Genomic DNA, 27,842 nt, shown 5'->3' with positions numbered 1-27,842 from the left:
GCTTTAAGGGTAAGTGTGAAGGGCCCTGGGTGGGTAGCTCAGTTGGTTAGAGTGTCGTCACCATATGCCAAGGTTGCAGGTTCAGTCCCCAGTTAGGACATACACAAGAGTCAGCCAGTTAATGCATAAATAAATGGAACAACAAACTGATGTTTCTCTCCCCTCCCTCCCTCCTTCCCTTCTTTCCTCTTTCTCTCAAATCACTATATAAAATTAAAAAAAAAAAGGTAAGTGTGAAGGGCTTCAAATTTACTCCATTATTACTTTTCCTGGGAGATCAGAGCTCCAAAGCCTCCAGGACATGGTGTTAGGTTGATTGAGTGATTGAGACATGCCTCAGTGCAGGATGACTCTGTGGGCTTCTTTTTGCTGGGAACCAGAACTGTCCTAAGGGAAGACTCTGCTGACACTGAGAATCTGGAAAGTATATGCTTTTTCAGTTTAATTTCAGCCTCAGATTTATTTTGTCAGGTCCTTAGAAGCCTCACTGTGGGCACATTAGATATATTTTAAGACAATAATAAAACTGATTCGAGTGATCCCATTTGGTAGAACGCTTTTACAGAAATCTGTCCTGCTTTCTTGGCCCTCGCAGGCTGACAATGTTTGTTATGGATTGGTGGACGGATTTGTCACTGGCTCCCGGCAAGTTCAGAGACCAATGTTTCAATCCAGGGTCTTGATGATGTATTTCGTGATGCAGTGAGACAGAGAACAAGTAATTACAGTGCTGGAGTGTAGCAGGAGAGACTGAAGTAAGACCAAAGTCTAGAATGGAGCTGGAGCTTGGGGATCAAAGGTGGATGGGCCCTGTTGTTTACAAAGGCAAGTCTGATCTAAAAGGAAAATCTCAGAGATGAGAAAACAACTAGTCAACCTCAGAGTGCCAACCCCTGCTCAGAGGGCTCCGGATTTTTCAGAAGTATCTAAGGGGAGCCAGGTGAAGCTTGAGTTTTCTCACTCCTAAGTCAAGTGGAGCAGACCCATTTCCACCAGTTTTATCTTTTTAATTTTATCACAAGATTGCATTTAAATTAATAAAAGGGCTCCACTGTACCCCCCAAAAGCTTGAAAAAAAAACACTATGTAGACCATAGGTAGCATTATGGCTAAGGATTATCATTAAGAATGCCCAACAATATCTAAAAGTAGATGCATATTAAGACAATAGGTACTGCAATGGTAACTTTAGGCAACCAGGTAGGTAGCATTAGGGATCAAGGTCATTCTTTAAAAAATATGGAACGCTTCACGAATTTGCGTGTCATCCTTGCGCAGGGGCCATGCTAATCTTCTCTGTATCGTTCCAATTTTAGTATATGTGCTGCCGAAGCGAGCACTTTTTTTTTTTTTTTTTACGAGCGGACTGATGTTTATTTCACAGGGAAGCAACCATGCGGCACAGGCTACGGGGATGGGCTCTGCCCGGCAGGTGCCAGGCGCTCTGGGAAGGTCAGGTGGGTCCCTGCTTCACTCTGCATCTTGGGCCAGAGGTGCGAGCACAGTCGCTCCAGTTGGGGGGATCAGAGCAGCTCCTGTCGCTCGGCCTTCGTGACACAGGAAGTTGAAAGTGGCACAAGCATTGGGCGTGTCCTGCACCTCCACGGCGAGGCCCCGCTGCCTCATGGCGCGCAGTACCTGCGGCGGCAGCCTCTCGGTGCGGTCCCCGGTGCCCACCACCACGATCTCTATTGGGGGCTCCAGCATCCAGAAGAGAGAGAGGCTTTCTTCCGTAATGTCCAGGTGGGAGCCTACGTTCCACTGCAGCACGGAGTGCGGGAGCAGCGCGCAGGGCCCGAACACGCGGTTCCCGTTGACCACGAAGCCGCGGCTGCTGTAGCTGTCGATGTAGGCGGCGTGCGGGGTCATTCTTTAGTTCAAGACTCATTCATTCCACAGATATTTATTTTTCACCTGTTTATAACCTAGATATAATACTAGACACTGAGAATACAGCTGTGAGTAAAACAGGTATGTTCCCTGCCCTTCAAGTTATTTATACCAGTATTATTGTAGAGGAGACAAACAATAAACATGAACACAAATACCTAAATATAGTTATAGCCTGAGGCTGGGAATTAAAGGTGATAGGAGAGCTACTTTGGACAAGGTGGTTAGAAAAGGCTTTGCTCAGGAAGTGCCCTTCAGTGGAATCCTGCAGGACTGAGAGGAACCGGCTTTGCCGAGAGCTGGGGACTAGCATTCCAGGTAGTCACAGCTGGTGCCATGATCTACAATGGGGTCTTAGATTGTGGGAGAGATTGAGAAAGTATAAGGCTTGAACAGACAATGTTTGTGTGTGAGCTGAGTTTGGAGCACAGATAGGAGGCAGGTCACACATGTATTCTCTGAATGCAATGAGAAGCCATTGAGAAGTTTCAGGAAGGGTTTAGTGTTATTCACACTCTCCAAAGGCTACTTCCTTCAGCAGATGGCATTAGGAAGAGAGCAAGGGCAGGCAGAGCCTTTTCCAAGAGACCGGTTGGCAGATCACCAACGAAATGAGGAATACATAGGCATTCCACTCTTAGAACCAGGGCCCCAGGTGAGGTACAAGGGGAAATCCCCACTTCCCTGACTGGCACACAGTGAGCTCTCCATGAAGAACCAGGGGCCTGATGCCCATGGTCAAATATGGCTGAGTCACGTCAGGCCCCCCTCTCAGGGCAGAACTGGTCCAGTAGCATAGAGTGGGGTGAGCTGCTGGTCAAGTTGTTGGGGGGAGACAAGGTCTAAAGGGTGAAGAGGAGGCCAGCCAGCATTTGGAAAGGGTGCTCCAACATGCTTTCATCCACCTCGAGAGTGACTCCACGCTGGCATCAACACAGGCTCACATCAAATCCACTCTCCCCACAAATTGCATCCACATTTTTGCAATTTGGTGTGTATTGATTTTCTCCGAAGGACCTCTCGTTGAGTTATTTAACTGCCACCGTTGCAAAGGGCAGCCAGTAATTTTCAGTGCAGACCACTTCTTCTGAGAAACTCCAGTCCAGTCCAGTCAGTCCTATAATTTCATTTTAGAGCACTCCTGGATGATTATGTTATCCAAATCTGGGCATTATTGCAGAATAAATGGTTTGCCCATGAGGACAGAGAGAGCATTAGATCTTGTCCACCTCAAAATAATATACCAAGCAGGAGGGCAGTAACAATGAAGCAGTTCCCAGGAGAAAAAAACACAGACTTTGTTTCTACTTTGAAGCAGGGTGTAGTGGCTGGTATCCTCGGTATTTACAGTGAGAAGAGGCACCTATGATTTTTGTGGGTATTCCTCAAATCCTGAGACAGGTCTCAAGGAGGTCATGTGAAGCATCAGAATCATATCTGAAGCTGCCTTTGCTCTAGCGCTATTGTTTAGGACAATGACCATTTCTTCTCTCCTTGCTCCCTGCCATATATAAGATCCCACCCACCAGACGACCTACTGGGATGCCTCTTCTTCCCCCCTTTAAAACTGCTAATGAGTTGTTTTTGTTATTGTACATGCATTCTTTTTCACTTTGGCTGCCAGGAGGTAGATAGATAGATGGATGATAGAGATAGATATAGATAGATAGATAGATAGATAGATAGATAGATAGATAGATGATAGATAGATAGATAGATAGATGATACATATTTCTTGCAGCTCAATCTTAACAATCATATGACCCTTATGATTTGTATATATAACTATATATGATTTTAACCTATTCTAAATTTTATATTTCTGTTGTTATTTATACTCACATATTCCTGGTCCCAATTATTTACCCTCACTTTGTAGTATCATTATTTTACTACAAATATTTACTTCATCCAAACAAATTTTGGAAAGTAATAGGCTGTAAATAACTCATAGTTAAGCCTTCCTACCTTCATTCAGAAAATATTATGCCAGGTGTCATAGGGCCATAGGTTCTATGTAGGAATCGAATGATCCTGAATGAGCACAGTGAATGCTGAGTTTTCAACACGAGTCAGGAAAACCTGACCCAGAAATATGATTGGGGGCAACGGGACTGCAGTATAGATTGGACAGAGAATGGGGGTACCACATCGACAAGATATAAATGTGTTAGGAGGTACTGTCATTGTTATTATTCTCTTGCTAGGCAGTATATACTGGTACATGTTATCTTGCTTTTCCCTCACAGATGTATGAAAAGGACAATTTTATTCCCTCATTAAAACGAGTCTCAGAGAGGTAAAGTGAGTTGCCCACATGCCAGAGTTGGGCACTGAGCTGTTTCCTCCCCCTCTGCTACACCTAACACATCCCCAAAAGATGGAATGAATAGAATACTTCTTGCTGATACAGTCTACAGACTATACAGAAATTATTTGTGAATGCTTTATTTTGGTTCCATCATATGGCAAATAAAGATTAGGCTAGGCTCCTTGCAGGCTCTCCCCTCAGGTGACCTCTAGCCTAATGGGAAAGATAGATAAAATCAAAATAGAATGTGGAAAATGCCAGGTCAGGAAATATACCTTAACATATGAGAAAGGGGAGGCTTCCAACATGGCAGGAAATGGCATCTAATCCAACCTACCAGAGTTGGAATTGGGAAGGAACACCTATTAGTCCAAAACATTTTCCATTTTCCGGTCCTTCTTTAGAGAAGTTGTGGTTTGCAATTAGACTGCAGAACAATAATTCTGCTCCTTTAATAATCCCATCCCCGTATCTCTATCACTCCTCTCCCCAACCTAACTGCTCATAAGAACCCAACCCTTCAATTATTAAGAATTTTACAAGCCTGTTACTAAAGTCATTATTAAAAACTAAATTACATGAAAACACATAAATAAATTATATTAAATAAATTATATTAAATAAATTATTATAAATAAATTATATTAAAAACAAAGGTAATTAATTAAATGTATCACTTCCTGTTATTCTACTACATTTTACTACTATCTATGCACTTGAGGTTGTTTATGGCTATTGAAAGACTCTTGTTGGAAATCTTGTATAATCCACACTTAGTGACAGCATGTTGATAGCCTGAGATCAGCTATGCTGGGATGATTTACACCACAGAAATAAGCAAATGCTATAAATCAGGGCTTTATGGGTAGTTAAGCATCTAACCATACATCACTGGCCATCATCCTATCTCTTCCTCCCCAGCGTTGCCCTCCCAGGTCCTCCACTTCACTGAACACCCATTTCATTTCTTTCTCCTTCCTTCTGTACACCATGCCCCTTCAACTCCCTGGTTGGTCTATATTTTTTGTATTTCAACCCTCTGTTTCCCTGATCATATCCCTCTTCCTTTCTCACATAGAACTTGTTTGGCCTAGAACATTTCTGCCTAGTCCTGGTACTTGGTTTATAAAGTTCCTTTGATTTAAGGAAGTCTCTCATCACCGAACTTACAGGATTGATATGACAATATTGGCTGACTGCTTTGATGGTATGGGTATAAAGTGATACAGATCAGTGAAAGGTCCCATGGTCATCAAGAAACAATAGAAGTCTAGACTGGAACCTGCGCCTCAGTTCCCTATCTTTGCTCTTTCTTGTTACCAAGGTATTCTCCATGGAAATATTTGGTGCTTTTTAATGCCTTCCTTGAAATATTTAATTGGATTGCAGCACACAAAACATTTGAAAAGAATTTGAGCACAAGCTGCCAGGCTCTCTCTTAATGAACATTCTGTATGTCATTGTTTGCCAAGAAAGTCATTCATTGGATAGAAATCAGGAGGTTGAATGAAGAAATAAAAATACATATATTTCTTGTGTTCTTTGCGACACAACTGCTTGTTTCCACAAGCAATATTTCTGTCTCTATCTAGTCATATGTGGACTATTTTCCCAGGCAGAGAAGAGGTTAACTGAATGGCTCTCCACAAATACCATATGTAGTTTCTTGCAATTACATTCTATCATCCATTAAAGAATGGAAGATCCTATTGGGTTCCATCATATGCCAAATTTTCACAAATCCTTTTCCTTAAGTGTGCAGATGGTATACGTTCTGTCTATAAAATCCATATTGGTTCACATGCCCAACGTGATAATACACAGAATGGAGCGGAGAGGGAAATAGTCCCTTATATGTCACAATTTGCATATTGGAACATAGGGAGGGTAGAAAAAAGGAACACAGACTCCCAATCTCTTCCTTTAGCACATAGGAAAGCTGAGACCCAGAGAAGCTGGCAAAACAAATGTTGCAAGATGAGTTTCTTTGAAAGTAAATTTAAATAGTAATACCTTTAGCTTTGTAGGAATCAATGTAGTGTTGCTTCCCTAGAATTTTGCACCAAATAATTTGTACATATGTCATTATTGTACACATTTCAGGGTATAATATCATAGATTTCTTCTGGATTTGCTACTTGTTTATGAACGCTTTAATGATAAGGGGTTGTGTTAATTACTCACTGCTTCCCTGGCACCTGACATACAGCATGGCATAAAATAGATGTTGTAGCCCTAGCCAGTTTTGCTCAGTGGATAGAGCATCGGCCTGCGGAACAAAGGGTCCTGGGTTTGATTCTGTCAAGGGCACATGCCTCATTTGCAGATTTGGGTGTATGCAGGAGTCAACCAATCAATGTGTTTCTATCACATTGATATTTCTCTCTTTCCCTCTCTCTTCCACTCTCTCTAAAAATCAATGCGAAAATATCCTTCGGTGAAGATCAATAGATAAATAAATAAATAAATAAATAAATAAATAAATTAAATAATTTTTAAAATGTTGTATACACTCATATGTCTAATAAGCACTTAATAAGTGTGTATTGAATGAGAAGATAGTTGTGTATCTGTTTCCCAAAAAGATTCATGGGGAAATACAGCTAGAAATACACAAACATTAATCTATAGAAATATTTTTATCTCTCAGTGAATGAACAATAAGGAAGAGTGAGAGTTATAATCATAAATGCAGCTCAGGATTCTTTATTTGGTGGTTGGATTTTACAGGGGAGTAGGATAGACTCCAGAGTCAGTCTGTGTGGGTTCGCCACTAAGCACATGCATATTTAAGATTGTTTTACCGAGAGAGGTTAAAGTGTAATATTATTATTATGCGATGTCTGTATCTGGTAATACTATTTGTCTTAAAGTCTACTCTATCAGATATTAATATAGTCATGCCAAATTTCTTATGTCTAGTGTTTGCTTTGTACATCTTTATTCATTCTTTCCCTTTCCACTTGTCTTTTCATTATATATAAAGTGCATTTTTGGTAAATGCCTAATAGTTAGGTCTTGCCTCATTATCCAGTCAGACAGTTTTTGCTTTTTACATGGTGCTTAGTCTAATTATGCTTGACATAATTAGAGTTTAATTTAAATGTTATCTTGGTATTTGTTTTCTGTCGTTCTATCTGTTCTTTGTTCCTCTGTTTCTTCTAGACTGACTTTTCTTTTTGGTTAGCCAAGTACTCTTAGTGAAAGGTCCCCTGTCATCAAGAAACAATAGGAGCCTAGGCTAGAGCCTAGACCCCAGGTCCCTGTCTCTGCTGTTTCCTGTTACCAAGGCATTCTCCATGGCACTCTTCTATTGATTTTGGCTATACTTTTTGGTTCATTTTTAAAGCTTGTTGTGGAAATTAGTTATGCAGCTTGATTTATCACATTCTCCTTTCAAATAATATAATACTACTTATATGATAAGTGACTAATGTAAGAACTTACAAGTTTGTAATTCTATTCATTCCCCTTATGCTTTCAGCTCTGGTGTTATATATTTTATTTCTACAATATACTCTCATTATTTTTCATGTACGATGTCAATAGCCCTTTATATAAGTACTAGAGGCCTGGTGCACGAAATTCGTGAAGTGAACTGGTGGGGAGGGGGTTCCTCAGCCTGGCCTGTGCCCTCTCGCAGTCTGGGAACCCTCGGAGGATGTCTGCCTTCTGACTTAGGCCAGGGGAGCGGGCCTAAGCTGGCAGTCAGACATCCTTAGCACTGCCACGGAGGCGGCAGAGGTTTCTGCCACTGCCGCTGCTCACCAGCTGTGAGCCTTGCTTCTGGCTGAGCAGTGCTCCCCCTGTGGGAGTGCACTGACCACCAGGGGGCAGCTCCTGTGTTGAGCATTTGCCCCCTGGTGGTCAGTGCACATCATAGTGACCAGTTGTTCTGCCTTTTAGTTGATTTGCATATTAGCCTTTTATTATATAGGTGGGTGTGCATCTTTTCAATATGTCATCTATCTGGTAGCAGTTCCTTTTAACCTGAAAAACATCCTTTAGAATTTCTTATAGTATGGTTCTGCTGGCAATAATAGTCTCCGCTTACTAGTATATTTATGTTAAAATGTATTTGTTTTGCTTTCATTTTTGAAAAATATTTTTAATGACTATAGAATTTTAGATTGACAGTGGGATTTTTTAATTAATTTATTTAAGCACTATAAAGTATTCTATTGTTTTCTGATCTCCCTTGGTTTCTTTGTGAAGTCTGCTATAATCTATAGTAATAAAAGGGTAATATGCTAATTAGGATGGATGTCTTCCGAACATCCATCCAGACAAAGCCACAGTGGCTGCGAGGCCCAGGGCTCAGGCAGCCGTGAGCCCCGGCGGCTGTGAGGCCCCGGGTTCAGGCTTCACAGCCGCTGCAGCTGGCAGTGGCAGCAGCAGCGGGGTGATGGGGTTGGCACCTTCCCCTGATCAGCCCCATCACCTCCCACAGAGGGAGGCCAGACTGTGGATTAGGCCAGTCTGGGAGGGAGTGGGCCAGGGGTAGCGGGCCTAAGCCATCAGTAGGGCATCCCCTGAGGGCTCCTGGACTGTGAGAGGGGGCAGGCCAGGCTGAGGGACCCCCCCCCCCCCCCACAGTGCACAAATTTTTGTGTACCAGGCCTCTAGTCTTATATACTTCCCTTGTACATAACATGGTTTTTGTTTGTTTTCCCACCTGCTGCTTTTAAGATTTTCTGGTTTTCAAGAATTTAGCTAAAATGTACATAGGTGTAGTTGTCTCTGTATTTTTCTACTTAGGACTTACTAAGCTTCTTGGGCCAATGATTTGCCTTTTAAAAAATAAAATTTAGAAAATGTTGATAAGAATTCTTCTTTTTTTGGTTCCATTCTATCTCATAGAAACTAAAAGTCAAGATTTGTGAAGGCAAGAAATTTATCTTTCTTATTCACCACTATTTCTACAATAATAGGTGGCCAGAAAATATTTTTTAAACAAGTTACACAGTTCCTGACTGCTTGGGTTTCTCTCGGAGTTATAGTGCTTTGGAAGTTTCCCTAGGACTTTCTGGTATAAGTTTGAGGCTTTATTTGGTGAAAATGTTAAATAAAAGTAAAATTTAAGAATCATAGACTTTATGGGATAGATTCTAGAGATCTCAAAACCTGATTTCTACTGGAAAGTCCAATCTGACAGCATCCTTTAGCTCAGCCCTCTAAAATATCCCAACCTTTGGTTTTGTATATTTTCTACAATATTACAAAAAAAATTTATAGTGAACTTACCAAGTTTTTTTCTTTTTTGCTTGTTAGTTTTTGTTTTAGATATAAGAAGTCCCTACCATACTAGGTAAGGCCAGAGTGATTGTCTTTTTCTTTTCTTAAAAAAAATTATTTGAAAAAATTAAATCAATATATTTTCATGTTCATTCTTTTAAAAAATCAGCTATACAAAATAGCTTTCAATGAAATACAGTAGTCCCTTACACTACCTGCTTTATTTCTCCAATTCAACAGATTTCTCCTCTTTTAGCTTTTTTTTCTGGTTTTTAAGTTCCAAAATAGTATGCTTATACTATTTTTCCTTGGTTTGACATTTTTGAAATGATCTTTTTACATCTTATTTTGGTTGTTAAATATTTAGTTTTCTCCTATCATCATTCCCACTTCCTATCTCCCATCCTTTCAGTAAGTTTATTTCACAATGTTGAGTTATAGCAATAGTTAGTTTTACATTATTATGACTGTGTTACAACTATTGTTTACCTCAGAGCCAATTTGTGTATTATGATTATATTTCCTTTCTCTTAAAATGTTTTCTTTTTTCTACTATTAGTATTCATCTCCTTTTTTCATTTGTTTACCTTTCTGTCTCTCTCTCTTTCTCTCTCTTAATGTTTCAACAGATCTCTCAAGCACTTAATAATTTTTCCAAATGATTACTACACTTTTAAACTTTCTGCCTAGTTGGCATGGCTTCATTCAGCTTCTTTGATCTCCTGTTAATCTCACTCCTACAACCCTTGGTTCTCCTGCTCCAGTGTGGACCAGATGATTTCTAGGCCTCATCCATGGCTTGTTCTTCTCAAATTTTCCTTTACCACTTTTCTGTGCTGGATTTTTGTTTTCTTGATGCTATATAATTCTATTTCTTGGTTTATTGTTCTTATTTTACAGAAGCACATACTCCAGTATCTCTAAGACAGTGTGTACAGTAGAGGAAGTTTTTGAATCCTTGAATGTTTGGAAATTTCTCTATTTTACCTAAATACTTTATTGATGATTTGACTTTGGGTTGTTGAAAATTATTTTCTCTAAATATATCTTCATTGACTTTTAGCATTTAATGTTGCTTTCAAGTCTTAAGTCCATTTTCTTTCTATATCCTTTGTATGTGAGCAGTTTTTATCTGATTCGTTGTTTAGTTTTTATTTGTTTTGTTATTTATCTCTGTTAAATTTTTAAGTACTATTCCTCCTCATCTCTTTTATTGTGAAACTAGAGGCCAGGTGCATGGATTCCTGGTGGTGTCCCTCAGCCTGGCCTGTGCCCTCTCGCAATCCGGGACCCCTCGGGGGATGTCAGACTGCTGGTTTCGGCCCAATCCCTGCAGGACAGGCTGAAACCGGCAGTCTGACATCCCCCAAGGGTTGTAGTAGTGCGTGTAGCATCAGGCACCCAAAGAGGAGCCTGAGCCCAGGCCAGGCACCATGCTGCTCCCACTCATTCCAGCCCTGCTGCACTTGCCGCCAATGCTCAGTAGTGCTGCTGCGGAGGTGGGAGAGGCTCACGCCCCCACAGCTGTGTTCGCTAGCCATGAGCCCAGTGTCTGGTGCCTGTCAGTCAGCTGAGTGGTGCTCCTGCTGTGGGAGCACACGGACCACCAGGGGGCAGCACCTGCATTGATTGTCTGCCCCCTGGTAGTCAGTGCACGTCATAGCTACCAGCCAGTTGTCTGGTTGTTCAGTCACTTAGGGTTTATATATAGACTAGAGGCCCAGTGCACGAAATTTGTGCATGGGGGAGGGGGTGTCCCTCAGCCCAGCCTGCACCCTCTCCAATCTGGAACCCCTCGAGGGATGTCCGACTGCCCGTTTAATGGGCAGTCGGACATCCCTATCACAATCCAGGACTGCTGGCTGCCAACTGCTCGCCTGCCTGCCTTCCTGATTGCCCCTAACCACTTCTGCCTGCCAGCCTGATCACCCCCTAACCATTCCCCTGCCAGCCTGATTGATGCCTAACTGCTCCCCTGCCAGCCTGTTTTCCCCTAACTGCCCTCCCCTGCAGGCCTGGGTCCCTCCCAACTGCCTTTCCCTGCAGGCCTGGTCACCCCCAACTTCCCTCCTCTGCGGGCTTGGTCACCCCTAACTGCCTTCCCTTGCAGGCCTGGTCCCTCCCAACTGCCCTCCCTTGCTGGCCATCTTGTGGTGGCCATCTTGTGTCCACATGGGGGAAGGATCTTTGACCACAAGGGGGCAGCCATCTTGTGTGTTGGAGTGATGGTCAATCTGCATATTACTCTTTTATTAGATAGGATAGAGGCCTGGTGCATGGGTGGTGGCCAGCTGGTTTGCCCTGAAGGGTGTCCTGGATCAGGGTGGGGGTTCCCTTGGGGTGTGAGGTAGCCTGGGCGAGGGGCCTGTGGTGGTTTGCATGCAGGCCATGCCCCATGGCGACCCAAGCAGAGGCCCTGGTATCTGGGGTTTATTTATCTTCTACAATTGAAACTTTGTAGCCTGGAGCGGAGCCAAGCCTTCTGCTCGCTCCGTGGTGGCAGCCTTTTCTGTTGGGATTTATGTATCTCCTATAATTGAAACTTTGTAGCCTAAGCAGAGGCCTACGCCGGCCAGGGTGTGTGGAAAGCTTGGCTTCCTCCATCACCGGGGGCAACCCTAGCCTCCTGCTCTTTCCAGCTCCGTGGCTGCCGCCATTTCTGTTTGGATTTATGTATCTTCTATCATTGAAACTTTGTAGCCTTGAGTGGAGGCCTAGGTCGGCAAGGGCAGGCAGAAAGCTTGGCTTCCTCCATTGCTGGGGAAACCCAAGCCTCCCTCCTGCTCTCTGTGGCTGTAGCCATCTTGGTTGGGTTTATTTGCATATCCGCTCCTGATTGGCTGATGGGCGTGGCTTGTGGGTGTAGCGGAGTGATTGTTAATTTGCATATTACTCTTTTATTATATAGGATTTAACAATAATATGCTTTGGTGTAATTCTTCCCCTCCCTTGCAAGTCATTATACTGTATTGAATTCTGGGAAATCTACATAATTGTGTGGATTACTCTCTCCCCTCTGTTTTCTATCTTTCTCATTCTTCCTTCACCTACCCCCTCCACCAAGTACTCCTTTCAGTCAGATCTTTTTTATTTTACCTCCTGAATTCATCCTCTGATTTTTAATCTTCTCTCTCCTATTGCCATTCCTTTGTGTTTTGGTTTTTCTTCCTGTAATGATTCCTAAATTTTACCTTCAAATCTTTTAAATAATATTTTAAAAAATTTTAGTGATCATACTTTTACATAGAACTCTTTCTTGCTTTTTAGTTGTGCTTTTTCTATAGGTGTATTATCTTTTCATTCAAGCTTATGATACAAGTCACTTTAAAATTACATTTTTCTTATGCTCCCTATGATATCTTTGCTTTTTCTGAGTATGTTTTCTGCTAAGAATGTTCTGTTTTGAGGCTTTCTGCAATGTCTGGAGCTCATTGCTGTTTGTTCATATATAATTGCAAGGTAAGAAAAAGGTAATTGGAAACCATGTGTGTGGGGTTGGGGCATGAGAGTAGGGAAGTTTCTGTATATGTACCACGGTTGTCATTTTGAGTGAGTGTTTTGGGAAGTCAACAAATAGACTTCACTCTTGCAATACAGCTTTTTCACTGAAAGTAATACACTTCTCTCCCCTATCCCAAATATTTATATCTATTGCTGTTTTCTTTGTAACCAACTTCTTTCTTCATAGAAGATTCTGAAACCTTGCCTGGAATGAAGCAGGTGTCCAGTTGGTGATATTCTCAGAACACACAGGGAATGGGGGTTAGGGGTGGAGTCTAACACTTTAGGATCCAAATGTTGCTGAACCCCCTTATTTCCAGTGGGGCTTCTCCCCTGCTCTTTACTATGCCTGGTGTCCTCAAGTTTAGAGCTTCTAGGGTACAGCTGATTTGCCACATAGACCTTTATGTCCTACACAAATGAGAGAGTAATAGTCACCTGACTATACAGGATACTGAAGAGGTTCTGGTTTTCAAACTGTTCTGTATGGAGTGTTACCCAGATGCCTTTCAGCCTGGAGCCTCATGCTTGCCTTTCTTGGAGCCCATAGCCTCTAAATTCCAGTTCTTTCAAGGATAATGTTTCTAACTCTGGGTTTAATAGTCAGTCTTCACTCTGACATCCCTCTGTAGGCACTCTGTAGGCTTCTTCCCTGTTATCTCATTTCTAGTCCATCTTCCCAAAACTTGAAGCTATTCTCTGTATCAGCTATTTCTTCCTCTCCTGTTCTCATTCTCTGTGTGTTTTCCGTATCTAGTAGGGTTCAGGAATCCGGAGAAGGGGCTATGCATAAATTAATGAAGAGACTAGAGGAGAAATATGAATTTGGAAGGCATTTTGGGGTGCCAGACAGCAACTAAGCTCGCTGAATCTCTGGACCCCTGGCTTTTTATTCCCACATTTTTCCCTATAGCAAAGCAGATATACATATCAAAGGTAAGGTTTGGTAAACAGTAAAGGACCATCAGGTTGGGGGAATTGCCTTCAGCTTTTCCAGCAGCAGGTAATAACATGCCGATTTTCAGCCCTGCTGAAAGAGTCCATTCAACCTTTTGAGGACTTTTTGCATTTATTACGACCCACTAGACTTACCTTCCAGCATATCACCCTTTTTGATTTAATAAATTTAACAAGAATGTATGCCATTTGCAGAGCTCTGGTCCTTTTAAGATTTTTAAATTCAATGGAAAGGATTAAGTTCTTTTATGTCCCTTTAAATTGCTGCCAGGCATCAAAGGAATCAGTCTGTAGTAAGCTCCTTTCTGGGCCAACAGTTTTTTGAGTCCCTTTTCCAATCACTGTCCAATAGTTTTTTATGGGTACCCTTCCCAATCACTGTCCCCTGTGACATGACAGCAACAATACTCCAGTTCTGGATGGTGAGCAATGGCAGTGCAGGTCCGACCTTATTTAGCTTGTCCTGGGCAACCTGCAGTGATGCACAGCTGCTGACTGCTAGCATAGCAAGGCATCTTCACCGTCCTCCATCTCTGGACTGCTTTTCCTCTGTCTCCTCAGTGTGTTGCTTGGGGCCACTGCTATCTGTGGTTGGAATAGCCTGGTCAGTGCCTCTCTTGGATCCATTGTTGCAGGAATCCACACGGGCTTGGAGGAGTTTTCTGGAAATATATAAGCATATTCTCGACCACAGGTTAATAAAATTACCTTCTATAAATTAGACTTGGGATCTTTTCACTTTTCCAAACCATTTTCCTTTGGCTTATTCTGACACTATGTGTGTCTTGCCATCAGCATTATAAGTGAAAAAAATTTTTGAAGTAAAAAATTTTAAAGTAATTAAGGCTTGATGTAATTTACTTATAGGAGATTACTCTACTATCCCCCCTTTTTTATTTAAATAATATTAGGAGTCTTTTGGAAATCTTGCAATGCAGTCTTGATAGCTTTTAATTCAATTCTTAGCACAGGCCAAAACCGGTTTGGCTCAGTGGATAGAGCGTCAGCCTGCGGACTGAAAGGTCCCAGGTTCGATTCCGGTCAAGGGCACGTAACTTGGTTGCGGGCACATCCCCAGTAGGAGGTGTGCAGGAGGCAGCTGATCGATGTTTCTCTCTCATTGATGTTTCTAACTCTCTATCCCTCTTCCTTCCTCTCTGTAAAAAAATCAATAAAATATATTTTAAAAAAAAATTCTTAGCACAGAAGTATGACTGTTCTGGATTCAATACATGATAAGCAGCTTTACTATGAGATGAAACATCAGTAAAAAATTAGTTAATGCTCCAAAAATAGTTTCCTGCCTAGTACAACTAGGTTCTCCTGAATATTCACTTATTTCAATTTGCCAATTTAAATCAGTCAGAAATAAGGCTTGTTTTCTAACTTTACTTGTCCTTGGATATGGACAGTAAATGACACTGATTGAATTTCTGCTATCAGTCTTTGAGTATACCCACATAAGCTTTGTTTAGGGAGGCAAAGACACAAATTACTTACTTTTCTTTTTGAGGCCTAATACATTGACTTCTAATTACAGTTTTCCAATATCTGAAGGAAACCTCCCTTTATTTCCTCCCAGAGTAACTTCTAGGCCACCTTTAAATATTCCTTTAAAAACTTTTTTTCTTTCTTTTGCACCAAGCAACAAATGTGATTGCTTCTTGGATGCTGGCTGATGCAGCCATGCCTGTATTTTAAGTGACTCTCTTCCTAGTATGGTGACTACTAATGATCAGATTTAATGCTTGAATAATAACCTTCAGTTTACCCTGTAAATATTAGCAGAATGGATTTTAAAATTTCTCCTTTTTATTAAGCTTAAAATTTACCTTTAAACAGCATCCTCTTTGACTAGTGCTCATTTGCATACACAGAGGAATTATGGGAGGTCTTAGTAACTATTTTTACTAGAATCAATTGTTTAACATTTTGGCTTCTCATTTAACTGAAATTATATGAGACCTTGATTATATTTTAAAAAGCTAATTTATTAAGTAATTAAAGTAGGCATCTTTATTGAAAAAACAAAGTAAGCAAACTTATGTATTTGCTCTAGGAGGTACAAATTCCATCCCCTCCCCCAGCCTATTTAAAATGCAGGCTGCCTGAAGCTTTTATTTTTTAAAATTCCGCCACTGAATGATCTGGCTCTGTTTAAAAAATATTCAGCAACCTTATCCTCCCCTCCCTTTATAACATTTAAAATATATGTATATAAATAAAATATAGTTATTAATTTTTATTTGATAAAGCTTTCCACGTGATTTCAAGTATATTAGATTGGCCTATTTAAAAAATATTTCTTCTTGAAGAGAGAATAAATTCTTTGAATCACTGTGAAATGTTTCAAAGTTATCCCTCAAGTAAAGTCTTGAAATTTAACTTGGAAAGATCATCAGATTATATTATATACTTTTTATAATTATTCTAAAAGATATCAATTAAATTTAAACTGTTTTTTATATTAAAAATTTGGTTGAGACCACAGAATTAATCCTCTTTCTTTAATTAGACCAACAATCAATATATTTTGAACTACTAATTTCTCTAGAGAAAATACAAGAATTAGTTTCTCAAAAATAAATTTCTATACTTTATGTATTTTGTTATTACAACTATATGATTTTTCCCAACTTAATTTGATCTTTAAACTCTTTTTTTTTAAATATATTTTATTGATATTTTACAGAGATGAAGGGAGAGGGACAGAGAGCTAGAAACATCGATGAGAGAGAAACATCTATCAGCTGCCTCCTGCACACCTCCCACTGGGGATGTGCCCACAACCAAGGTACATGCCCTTGACCGGAATCGAACCTGGGACCCTTCAGTCTGCAGGCCAATGCTCTATCCATGGAGCCAAACCGGTTTTGGCAAATGATCTTTAAACTCTTGGAAGCCTTAAATTTTAGCTGGTAAGTTAAATACTTAACATTTTTCAGGTTAATAATAACTTTACATTTTTAAGAACATATTTCAACTAAAATACAAGACATATTTAATTAATAGATTCAATTTTGTCCTCTAGATTTTTTTATATGAGGCAAACTCAGATTAACATTTCAGTATTTTGTCATTTCAAAATACCCAGACATTCAACAAGTCTTTTATTATTTAATTCAGTAAACTCCAAAGTTTTAAGTTGCCAAAGATTTTGGAAAACTATGTTTCTCACTGGTGAAATAGGTTTGGCCCAGCCACTTGATGTAAAACTACCACATTTTTTTCTGCTGGGAGAAGGGCAACCAGCCCAGCCCTCTCCTTCAATAAAGAGCGAACCCCCACTATTAATATACCTATAATTATAACTGAAAAAGCTTTACTACAAATTCTTCATTTTAGTTACATCTATGTTTCAACAATTTTGAGATTTTAAAGCCAATTATTATTATCCAAGGCATTTTCTTTGGCAAATTCTGTAACAGAGATAATTTATTGACTTTTAGTGGCCTTAAGGTTAACTTTGGAATGTGGTTCATTATTATTTAAAAACTACCTTTATTATGGAAATACCAATCTTGTTGCTTAGAACCTGCCTGTATCTTTTTCTTGGGTTATTCTATATAATCCATAAAGAGATTAAACTTAGCTAAAAACCTTTATCCAAAATCAGACTGTGCACACTTTTTGTCTTAAGCTAGCTTTCTCTCTTTACAAGTACAGAAATCCCATTCCTAAATTCTGTAAAACTTTTAAATGATGGACTGGGAAAAAACATGGCAGAAATGAGATTTTTCTAATAGTACTCTCGGGAGTGGGCATCCATTTTACAGGATCACCACATGTCTCCCCACCCCCACATTCTGTTTCATCTGGGGAAATTCAGTAAATGGTTGGGCCGCCCAGGTCTCCCTTCTTATTAAATTAAACCAAAGGCATGCTTAATAGACTAACAACAAACATATTAAATCAAACAAAAATGACAGAAAAAACTACATTCAACAGATAACATATAGACTTGATAAATCACAGTTCTTTTCCTGAATCTTTTTCTATTCACTCTCCATAGCATTGACTGGCCTTTAAAGTTATTTTAGCTAAAATCTGCCTGCCCCAAGGCATCCTATGATAATTTTTAAATGAAGCATCAGAGAGTTCCCTGCCAAGAGGATTAACAGCTCCACCCTATCTAGCTGCCAAGTCTTTCCACACTAGAAGCAGAATAAGACCCCACATAGTTAAAGATGACAACGGCACTCTTTTTCCTTGAGCCTGATTTTAAAAAGTACCTTTTGACATTTTAATTTCTCTATAATTTTACCTTTTTACCAAATTCTTCCCCATTATGGCCTGGTTTGAAACATAAGACTTTCCTGCCTACTCTGGTTCGAGAAATCCAAAGCTTGGCATGGGCTTTACGCACAGTGAATCTCCCCACCAAATTTTCGGTGACCCACCCTTACCGGTGATCCTTCACCTCTCCCAGGTGAATTTCCTTTCTTCACTCAGGCAAAACCTTCTTCTCTAGATGTCCTTGTCTCAGGCGCCATAAATGCCGGGGTCTTTTTGCATCTAGTAGGGTTCAGGAATCTGGAGAAGGGGCTGTGCATAAGTTAATGAAGAGACCAGAGAAGAAATATGAATTTGGAAGGCATTTTGGGGTGCCAGACAGCAACTAAGCTCGCTGCATCTCTGGACCTCTGGCTTTTTATTCCCACATTTTTCCCTATAGCAAAGCAGATATACATATCAAAGGTAAGGTTTGGTAAACAGTAAAGGATCTTCAGGTTGGGGGACTTGCCTTCGGCTGTTCCAGGAGCAGGTAATAACATGCCGATTTTCAGCCCTGCTGAGAGCGTCCATTCAACCTTTTGAGGACGTCTCACATTTATTATGACCTGTTGGACTTAGCTTCTAGCATGTGTTTGTTTCTTTATATGTACCACAGTTGTCATTTTAGATGAGTGTTTTGGGAGGGAATGGAGATACTGCACATATTTGGTCCACTAGTTTTACCTATAAACCTCTACCAGAGTGATTTTCTAAAATGAAGTTTGACCCTTGTTTTATTCCTGTCTTCCAAGTCCTTCAAAGCCTGCTCATAACTTTCAGAATGAGATGAATATGGTTGAGCTTAGCAAACAAAAAACGTTACGATCAGAGGCTGCTTGCCTCTCAAGATTTATCACCAATTGCCTCCATAGATGAGCCCACTGGGACTGTCTATTTGCCACCCTCTTTTGTGGAATTGCTCCTCTGTGCAATACTCCCAGCAGCATGGTTGCAGGCACATCTGTATTTTCCCCAAATTGACCTTGCTCCCTGGTCACCCATACTGACTTGAGCTGAGCTAGTTAATTTATTCCATAGACATTTTGAGAACCTGCAAAACCTAAGGGCTGTTAAGGCTATGCTGTATATTCTATGGATCTGCAAAGCAGAGAAAGCTTATCTGGAGAGATGGAGGGAAAGGCATTCCTAATGGGAGTCTCGATTTTCGGGTTCTAGTTCATTTCTGAATCCTGTCTCTGCCACTGCCCTTTGCTCCCCGGTTCTCTGAGTCTCCTTAAAAGAAATTCCCTGCTTAGAAGAGAGTGCAGCCCATAGTTAGTACTCAGTAGGTGTCAGCTACTATTATTCATTCTCACCTCACTGAATGAAAACAGCATTACATTTCATGCCCACATGTCTTCTCAATGTCTTTTCAAACTTAATGCTTCTCCCTAACCCCATGGCTATTATGCTAAAACTCAGATCAAGGGCCTTTCTAGGAGGCTTTCCATGAATTTCCAGCCTGCTCAGACATTTTTTTCTGAATATCTTATCATAGCATCATTACCCCAAATTCACCAAAGTCATTACTTTTCTCTCTTGATTGTGAGCTTCTTAAGAAGAGGAGCTATAGTTACTTTGCCAATATATGAAAAAAAAAAAGAAAGAAAAGAAAAGAAAAACTAAGTTCAATAAAGGAACATACTGCGTGCTTTCAAATGATAGCGGTATAACAATATCTAACACACTTTCAAAATAACACTATTATTCTGAAGAGACCATCTTGACTCCATTGTATGTTCATGCCTCCTTTGTCAAATATTAATTGAGCATAGTGGTTTGGGTCGATTTCTGGGTTCTCTATTCTACGCCATTGATCTATATGTCTGTTCTTATGCCAGTACCAGTCTGTTTTGAGAACAGTGGCTTTGTAATACAGTTTGATATCTGGTATTGAGATCCCACCTACTTTGTTCTTCTTTCTCAGGATTGCTACAGCTATTTGGGGTCTTTTTTTTATAACATATGAATTTTTGGAAAGTCCTTTCTAGGTCTGTGAAATATGCCGTTTGTATTTTAATGGGGAGTGCATTGAATCTATAGATTGCTTTGGGTAGTGTGGACATTTTAATGATGTTGATTCTACCAATCCATGAACAAGGTATGTTCTTCCATCTGTTTATGTCTTCCTCCTATCCCTTTTTTTCAGTGTCCTGTAGTTTTCCACATATAGGTCTTTTACCTCCTTAGTTAAGTTTATTCCTAGGTATCTTAATTTTTTTGGTGTGATGATAAATGGGATTGCTTTTTTTGTCTCTCTTTCTGTAAGTTCATTATTGGTGTATAGAAATGCCATAGATTTCTTGGCGTTAATTTTGTATCCTGATACATTGCCGAATTCATTTATTAAGTCTAATAATTTTTTTATGGAGTCTTTAGGGTTTTCTATGTACAGTATCATGTCAACTGAGAACAAGGACAGTTTTACTTCTTCTTTTCCAATTTGGTGCCTTTTACTTCTTCTTCTTGTCTGATCGCATTGGCTAGTATTTCTAGTACTATGTTGAACAGGAGTGGTGAGAGTGGGCATCCCTGTCTTGTTCCTGTTTTTAGGGGAGATGGTTTTAGTTTTTGCCCATTGAGTATGATGTTGGCTGTGGGTTTGTCAGATATGGCTTTTATTATGTTGAGGTATGATCCTTCTATTCCCACCTTGCTGAGAGTTTTTGTCAAGAAAGGGTGTTGGATTTTGTCAAATGCTTTTTCTGCATCAATTGATATGACTATGTGATTTTTATCTCTCAATTTGTTTATGTGATGTATTATGTTTATTGATTTGTGGATATTGTACCATCCTTGCATCCCCGGGATAAATCCTACTTGGTCATGGTGTATGATCTTTCTGATATACTGCTGGATCTGATTTGCTAGAATTTTGTTGAGGATTTTGGCATCTATGTTCATGAGAGATATTGACTTGTAATTCTCTTTCATTGTGTTGTCTTTATCTGGTTTTGGTATTAGGGTGATGCTGGCTTCATAGAATGAACTTGGAAGTGTTCCTTCCTCTTGAATTTTTTGGAATAGTCTGAGGAGGATAGGTTTTAGTTCTTCCTTGACTGTTTGGTAAAACTCCCCTGTGAAGCCATCTGGCCCTGGGCTTTTGTTTGCTGGAAGCTTTTTGATGAGTGCTTCAATTTCGTCCATAGTTATTGGCTTATTGAGACTTTTAGAATCTTCCTGATTGAGTTTTGGAAGGTTGTATTTTTCTAGGAATATGTCCATTTCCTCCAGGTTGTCTAGTTTGTTAGAATAGAGTTTTTGGAGTCAAGACAGTCTCTTTAATAAATGGTGTTTGGAAAATTGGACAGATACATACAAAAAAATGAAACTAGACCACCAACTTACACCATACTCAAAAATAAACTCAAAATGGATAAAGGACTTAAAGATAATATGGGAAATCATAAAAATACTAGAGGAATCCACAGGCAGCAAAATCTCAGACATATGCCGAAGCAATTTCTTCACTGATACTGCTCCTAGGGCAATGGAAACTAAAGAAAAAATAAACAAATGGGACTACATCAAAATAAAAAGCGTTTGCACAGCAGAAGAAACCATCAACTAAACAACAAGAAAGCCCACTGCATGGGAGAACATATTTGCCAATGTTATCACCGATAAGGGCTTAATCTCCAACATTTACAGGGAACTCATACAACTTAACAAAAGGAAGATAAACAACCCAATCAAAAAATGGGCAAAGGACCTAAATAGATACTTTTCGAAAGAAGACAGAAGGAAGGTCAAGAGGCATATGAAAACATGCTCAAAGTCACTAATCATCTGAGAAATGCAAATCAAAATGACAATGAGGTACCATCTCACACCTGTCAGAATGGCAATGCATCAACAAATCAACAAACGACAAGTGCTGGCAAGGATGCAGAGAAAAGGGAACTTTCGTGCACTGTTGGTGGGAATGCAGACTGGTGCAGCCACTGTGGAGAACAGTATGGAGTTTCCTCAAAAAGCTAAAAATAGAACTCACATTTGACCCAGTAATCCCACTTCTAGGAATATATCTCAAGAAACTAGAAACACCAATTTAAAAGGATATATGCACCCCTATGTTCATAGCAGCACAATTCACCACAGCTAAGATTTGGAAACAGCTTAAGTGCCCATCAGCAGATGAGTGGATTAAAAAACTGTGGTACATATACACAATGGAGTACTATGCTGCGGTAAAAAAGGAGTTCTTACCATTTGCAACAGCATGGATGGAACTGGAGAGCATTGTGCTAAGTGAAATAAGCCAGTCAGAGAAAGATAAATATCACATGATCTCACTCATTTATGGAATATAATGAACAACATAAACTGATGAACAAAAATAAATCCAGAGACAGAGAAACATCGATCAGTCCATTAAACCTCAGAAGGAAGGTAGGGGAGGGTGGGGGTAAGGGAGAGAGATCAACCAAAGGACTTGTATGCATGCTTATAAGCCTAACCAATGGACACAGACAACAGAGGGGTGAGGGCATGTGTGGGAGAGTTGGGGGGAGGGGGCAATGGGGGAATAAGGACACACATGTAATACCTTAATCAATAATGAAATTTTAAAAAAATAACACTATTATTCTTATTCTTTCCTATGTCAGAATTTACTGTAAAAGTTGATTTTGGTGCAATTTTCACTTATTTTTCTTAGTATTGTAATAAAATTTAAGAACAACAGATTAAAAAAACTTTCTAGAATAAAATACTGATATGAACTTATAGAAGAAACATTTTAACCCTCAACTGAAGGAAATTAATTTATTCTTTAACTTCTGGAACCATATCAAGATAGAAACTGGTTGGTTAGTGGTGAACATGTATAGAACAAAAGAGAGAAAGTACCCATTGCCTTTACTCATTAAAAGTGTGGGACTCAGAGTTAGGAAGGAAGAAAACAAAAAAGAAAATTCACTTTTACTGGGGACCTACTATACTTCAGTCATCATCATAAGTGTTTCCATATCTGCTTGTTTCTGTGTTTTTGTTTGTGTTTTTAATATATGTTTTCATTGACTTTAGAGAAAGAGGGAAGGAGAGGGAGAGAGAAACATTGATGTGAAAAAGAAATTTTGATCAGCTGCCTCCTGCACACCCCCTACTGGAGACTCCCTCACGTGTGCCCTGACCAGAACTGAATCAGTGACCTTTTGGTGCAGGGGATAACACTCAACTAATTGAGCCACACCAGTCAGGGCTATCTGCTTGTGTTTGCAAAGTAGGAATTTTTAGGGGTGAAATAGACAGGTTTGGGGAATTTTTAGAATTGGGAATCCATGGAAAAAAACACAGGGTACAGAGTTGCAAAAAGGTACATTTCCATAAGACAAGGGAGTTGGGAGAGGCCACAGTTACATTTCCATAAGACAAGGAAGTTGGAAGAGGCAGAAGTTACATTTCCATAAGATAAGGGAACTGAGAGTAGCAAAAGGTCTATATTTACAAAATAAAGAAGGCAGAAGAAAGCCCTGAGGGACTAGGAGAACAATGAGGGAGAAGGGCCTCACATGTCCCCAGTGAGGTTTGACCTTTGAGCTCAGAAGTTACTATAGTGATCAAATCAGAAGGGGATAATGACCAATCAGAGGGGATATCAGAGCACAGGAATTGCAGACTTTATAAACCAGGAGAAAGGAACTCAGTGGGACTCTTTCCCCCTCCCCACATGGTAGTCTGTGCTTGTTCTTCAATAAATTTCCTTTGCTCTACCATCTTCAGTCTGTGGTTTCATTTTTCAACTCGGATGGTCAAAGAATCTGGGGAAGCCATCCTGCCCAGGGAACACTGCATGTTCCAGTCCAAAAGTCCCATATCATTTGCACTCTCACAAACCATCATGACAGGTGCTTTAAATCTAGGTGTTTACTGCGAGAAACTAAAACTCAAAGAAATTAATTAACTTCTTAAAATTACAGAGCTAGTTAAAAGCAAAATCAGAATTTAGCCTAAGGCCATGTCATGTATTTAAGACTTAACATTTCCAACTTATATCTTTGAAAATTCTTCTTTGTAGTAAGTAGTTATAACTAGTTGAGGACAATATGAGCTATTCATAGTCTTCTCATAGTTTTCACAATTTTCTCAGTTTCCTAGGCTGAGCATATATTAATTTTGACAATAAAATTACTTTTTTACAATAAAAAAGCAATTTTCTTAAATCAATAGAAGTGCTGGAGCATTATATTCCTTTGAACAGCTGAGTGTTCATTATAAGGGTCCTTATTTGTTATTAATGTGCAATAGGATATAGGACTCACGCAATTTCCCCAAATCCTTACTATTAGTCATCACATAAGCTTCCTAGACAACTAACTGATTTCTCAGCACAGGCGCCTGCCCTCCAGTGCTTTCAATTTCATGCCCCAGAAGTCCTGTGGGTGTTTGGCCAACCTGCTCTGTCCAGTGGAGTCCTCCAACCCTCTGGCACATGGAGGGACCCCTCACAGTAACACAGAGCAGCAGTGACAGAGTTCAGGAGCCCATCACCTCATGCCCATCCTGATGCTGCTGCTTGTCACGTGATCTTGAGCAAATCAACTTCCCGTGCCTCAGCTTCTGCATCTGCATGGAGATGAGTGTTCTTAGAGTTGATATGAAGAATAAAGCAATTAATTCAAGTACTTAATTAATTCAGACATTAAGAACAGTGTCTGGCACCTAATTTGCTGGCACTAGAAGTAATAGTAATGGAGTCATAATTTGGGGCCATTCATTGTAACAAGGACTGCTTCCTTCCGCTGATCCCTGACTTCGGGTGGTTACTTTTCTGTGCCCCGCAGAGGTGGTAGAAAATCAGAGCTTTAACTCCAGAGAGAAGGGAACCAAAGAGGTACATGACTAACAAATAAATAAAGCAGATGTCATTCCCACTTTTCAGAAACAGAATGGACTCTCACCAAAAGTTTGTTCAGGTATTGAAACTGACAATGCCACACTTCCATTAACAAGGTATGAAAGGGTTTATTATTACTCACATGATAAGACTTTCTGGGGAGATTAGGGCAGGCCTCCCAAACTGGTCTGAAATGGCTTGGAAAAGTCAGCAAATGTGCTTGGTTTGGAGTTGTTATGTGGTTAGGGGGTAGGGATGGAATGAGGGTTCCCACACACAGGTGAGGCTTATGTGGTCTGAACCTCTCAGCAACAACAAAGCCTTTCTTATCAGCTTGCCCAGATGTGGAGCAGAAGAGGGCAGGGGAGGCTTAAAAGCTGTCAGCAACCAAACATGAAAAAGTGGAATCAGACACTATTACCCTAGACTAGTGGTCGGCAAACTGCGGCTCGCGAGCCACATACGGCTCTTTGGCCCCTTGAGTGTGGCTCTTCCACAAAATACCACGGCCTGGGCGAGTCTATTTTGAAGAAGTGGCATTAGAAGAAGTTTAAGTTTAAAAAATTTGGCTCTCAAAAGAAATTTCAATCGTTGTACCGTTGATATTTGGCTCTGTTGACTAGTGAGTTTGCCGACCATTGCCCTAGACAATTTCAGGTAGTCGTGAGTTCTGTTTTTAAAATACAGGTTAATCTGGAGAAGAGTGTCTGGAGTTTGGGGGAGGTGGCATGGGGGTAGCTCTGTATCAGCTAGAATGGCACGTGAGGCATCTTTGAAGAGGAAGCGTTTGAGTTGAGACCTGAGGGAGGAGGTGGAAAGGAGGAAGTGGCATGCAGAAGTCATGGAGGGAAAAGTGAAAAGAGACGAGAGTGTAACAGAATGGTGTGCGGCAGCTGAGAATCAGTACAGGGTAAAGATGCTGATGATAATGCTGCTGCTGATGATGATGACAACAGCTACTATTCAGTTTAGCAAGGAGAAGATTCAGATGGCTCTGTTTAGATGTCTGAACTGCTGTTTCACAGAAGAGAGCAATCTGGTCCTGTTTGGTTGCAGCTGCAATGAAGTTACAGGGAGTCCAGATTCTTGTGCTCAATATGAGAAGGGCCTTGTGGCTAGTGAGAACACCTTTGACAGGTAACAAACTCCCTGTCCCTGAGAGGCTGGGTGCCACTACCAGAGAAGATTTCAGCTGAGACTGAAAGAGCTGGATGGACCAAGCGGCCTGTAAGGTCTTTAAGTTGCTTGCAGCTCTCTCAGGGTCTAATCTTCAGAGAAAGAGGCTCTGGAGAGGCGGAGAGGAGCCTGCAGGGGAGAATGTGGACACTGCATGCCCTTTGCTGCCGTGGCTGTCTTTGTCACCTACATTGTTAATGCCGGCTTCTTTCTAAGCACAGGTCTCTGAAAGGCTATGGGGGTTTCTGTTTAAACACTGCTGATTAAAACCCAGCTCTAGTTAGTGGCTTATTTGCATGTCAAATTGGGGTTCAAAGAAATGCAAATATGGAAGCTTATTTGCTCTGGTAAATTTGCTTTAGTAACCTGGAGGAAGAGGTAAGGTCTAAAACACTCAAGCTGAAATTAATGGACAACTTTGGCCTCTCGGATTTTCTTTTCCTCACCTTTTGTCTTTTCTTTGTTGCAATTCACTTATATGCAACAAACATTTAGGATACCTCCTGTAAGGCACTGTGAATAGAACCATAGAGAAGCAGTTAAGTTGAGACCTCTGCCTTCTGGTAGAGGAAACCGACATAAAGGAAATCCTGGCTCAAGAATACAAAAACTCTTACATGTGATGGCAGAGTTACAAAGAAACAACGAAATAATTAAGCAAATAAGTAAATGGCACCTACTGTATGTCTGCCCCAAGCTAGGGACTTTAAACACAAAGGAGGTTTATTTTGACTACCAGGAAGAATCAGAGACATAATCTATCAAACTTGTGTTTTATTTCCCTCCCTCCTTCGCCTTTGACTAAGTCTGCGAACTCCTTGAACAAGAAATCATTTCTCATCATCTTGCTATTACCAAGGACTGACACTTAATAGGGTTCCCAGTACATAATTTTTTCAGTAGATGGATGGATAAGTGAGTATAGCATTTGAGATGGACTCCAGTTGGAGGCAGCGTTTCACAGGGCAAGGTGATGATAGGAACTGCTCAGTGAGCAAGAACCGGATGTGGGGAAATCAAAGGTGGCCTTTACAGCAGCCCCAATGGTCCAAGGTTGTGCTTCCTATGTGTGAGAGGAGCAGGAGGAGGGAAAGAGGAGAGATGGCTGGAGCCTTCCTAAGAGACTTGGAGGACTATGGTGAGGAGTTTGAACCTCATTCTGCAGGAGATCAGCGGCCATTAGAAGTTTTTGCGCAATCAGATGACAAAACCAGAATAATATGACTTTACTGTTTTATAAGCAGTAGCTGTCATTCATGATTAAAAGACCATCTCATGAGAGATCAAGTTTTAGAGCAAGTTGAAACAGCAGTTAACTTGCAGGGGTATGAATATGCCATTTCTCTTTTTGTGAATTTATAAATTCAAGAAAGTTTCTGTCTTATGTCTCAGAATATTGCTGAAAAATCGTCTTTTCCTCTCTCTCTCCTCATCATGTCCTATGTATTTTTTTTTTTAAACTCTTAGATGTGAATGATACATCCCTAGTTGGCCTCTGGAGGAAGTCTCACCTCATGCCACATCTGATGAGAAGTCTTACTCATTTGTCTCCAGGGTTTTCCTGAAGCCTCCCCTTCACTTAAAACACAGTTCCTGTATCTGCCCCACCCTAAAGCCCCACACCTGTGTGAACTGTGTGTATACTCCCATCCTACATCT

At 40.4% G+C, this 27,842-nt stretch overlaps 2 protein-coding genes across 4 annotated transcripts in view; one reads left to right on the top strand and one right to left on the bottom strand.

Annotated features, from left to right (window-relative positions):
- DAB1 (DAB adaptor protein 1) overlaps positions 1-27,842 on the top strand; it is a 1,124,084-nt gene that overhangs the window by 605,401 nt on the left and 490,841 nt on the right. The window lies entirely within an intron of this gene.
- LOC308241051 (NADH dehydrogenase [ubiquinone] 1 alpha subcomplex assembly factor 3-like) lies at positions 1,365-1,869 on the bottom strand (the record flags this gene model as incomplete). Its single annotated transcript, XM_080654632.1, has 1 exon — positions 1,365-1,869. The coding sequence occupies one exon, from the start codon at positions 1,867-1,869 to the stop codon at positions 1,471-1,473; it is 399 nt and encodes a 132-aa protein (XP_080510758.1). The 3' UTR covers positions 1,365-1,470.

Source organism: Plecotus auritus (assembly GCF_963455305.1).
Source record: "Plecotus auritus genome assembly, chromosome: 2".
NCBI classification, from domain to species: Eukaryota; Metazoa; Chordata; class Mammalia; order Chiroptera; family Vespertilionidae; genus Plecotus; species Plecotus auritus.
Note: the sequence above shows the minus strand (reverse complement) of the source record. Positions and strands in the feature narration are given on the sequence as shown.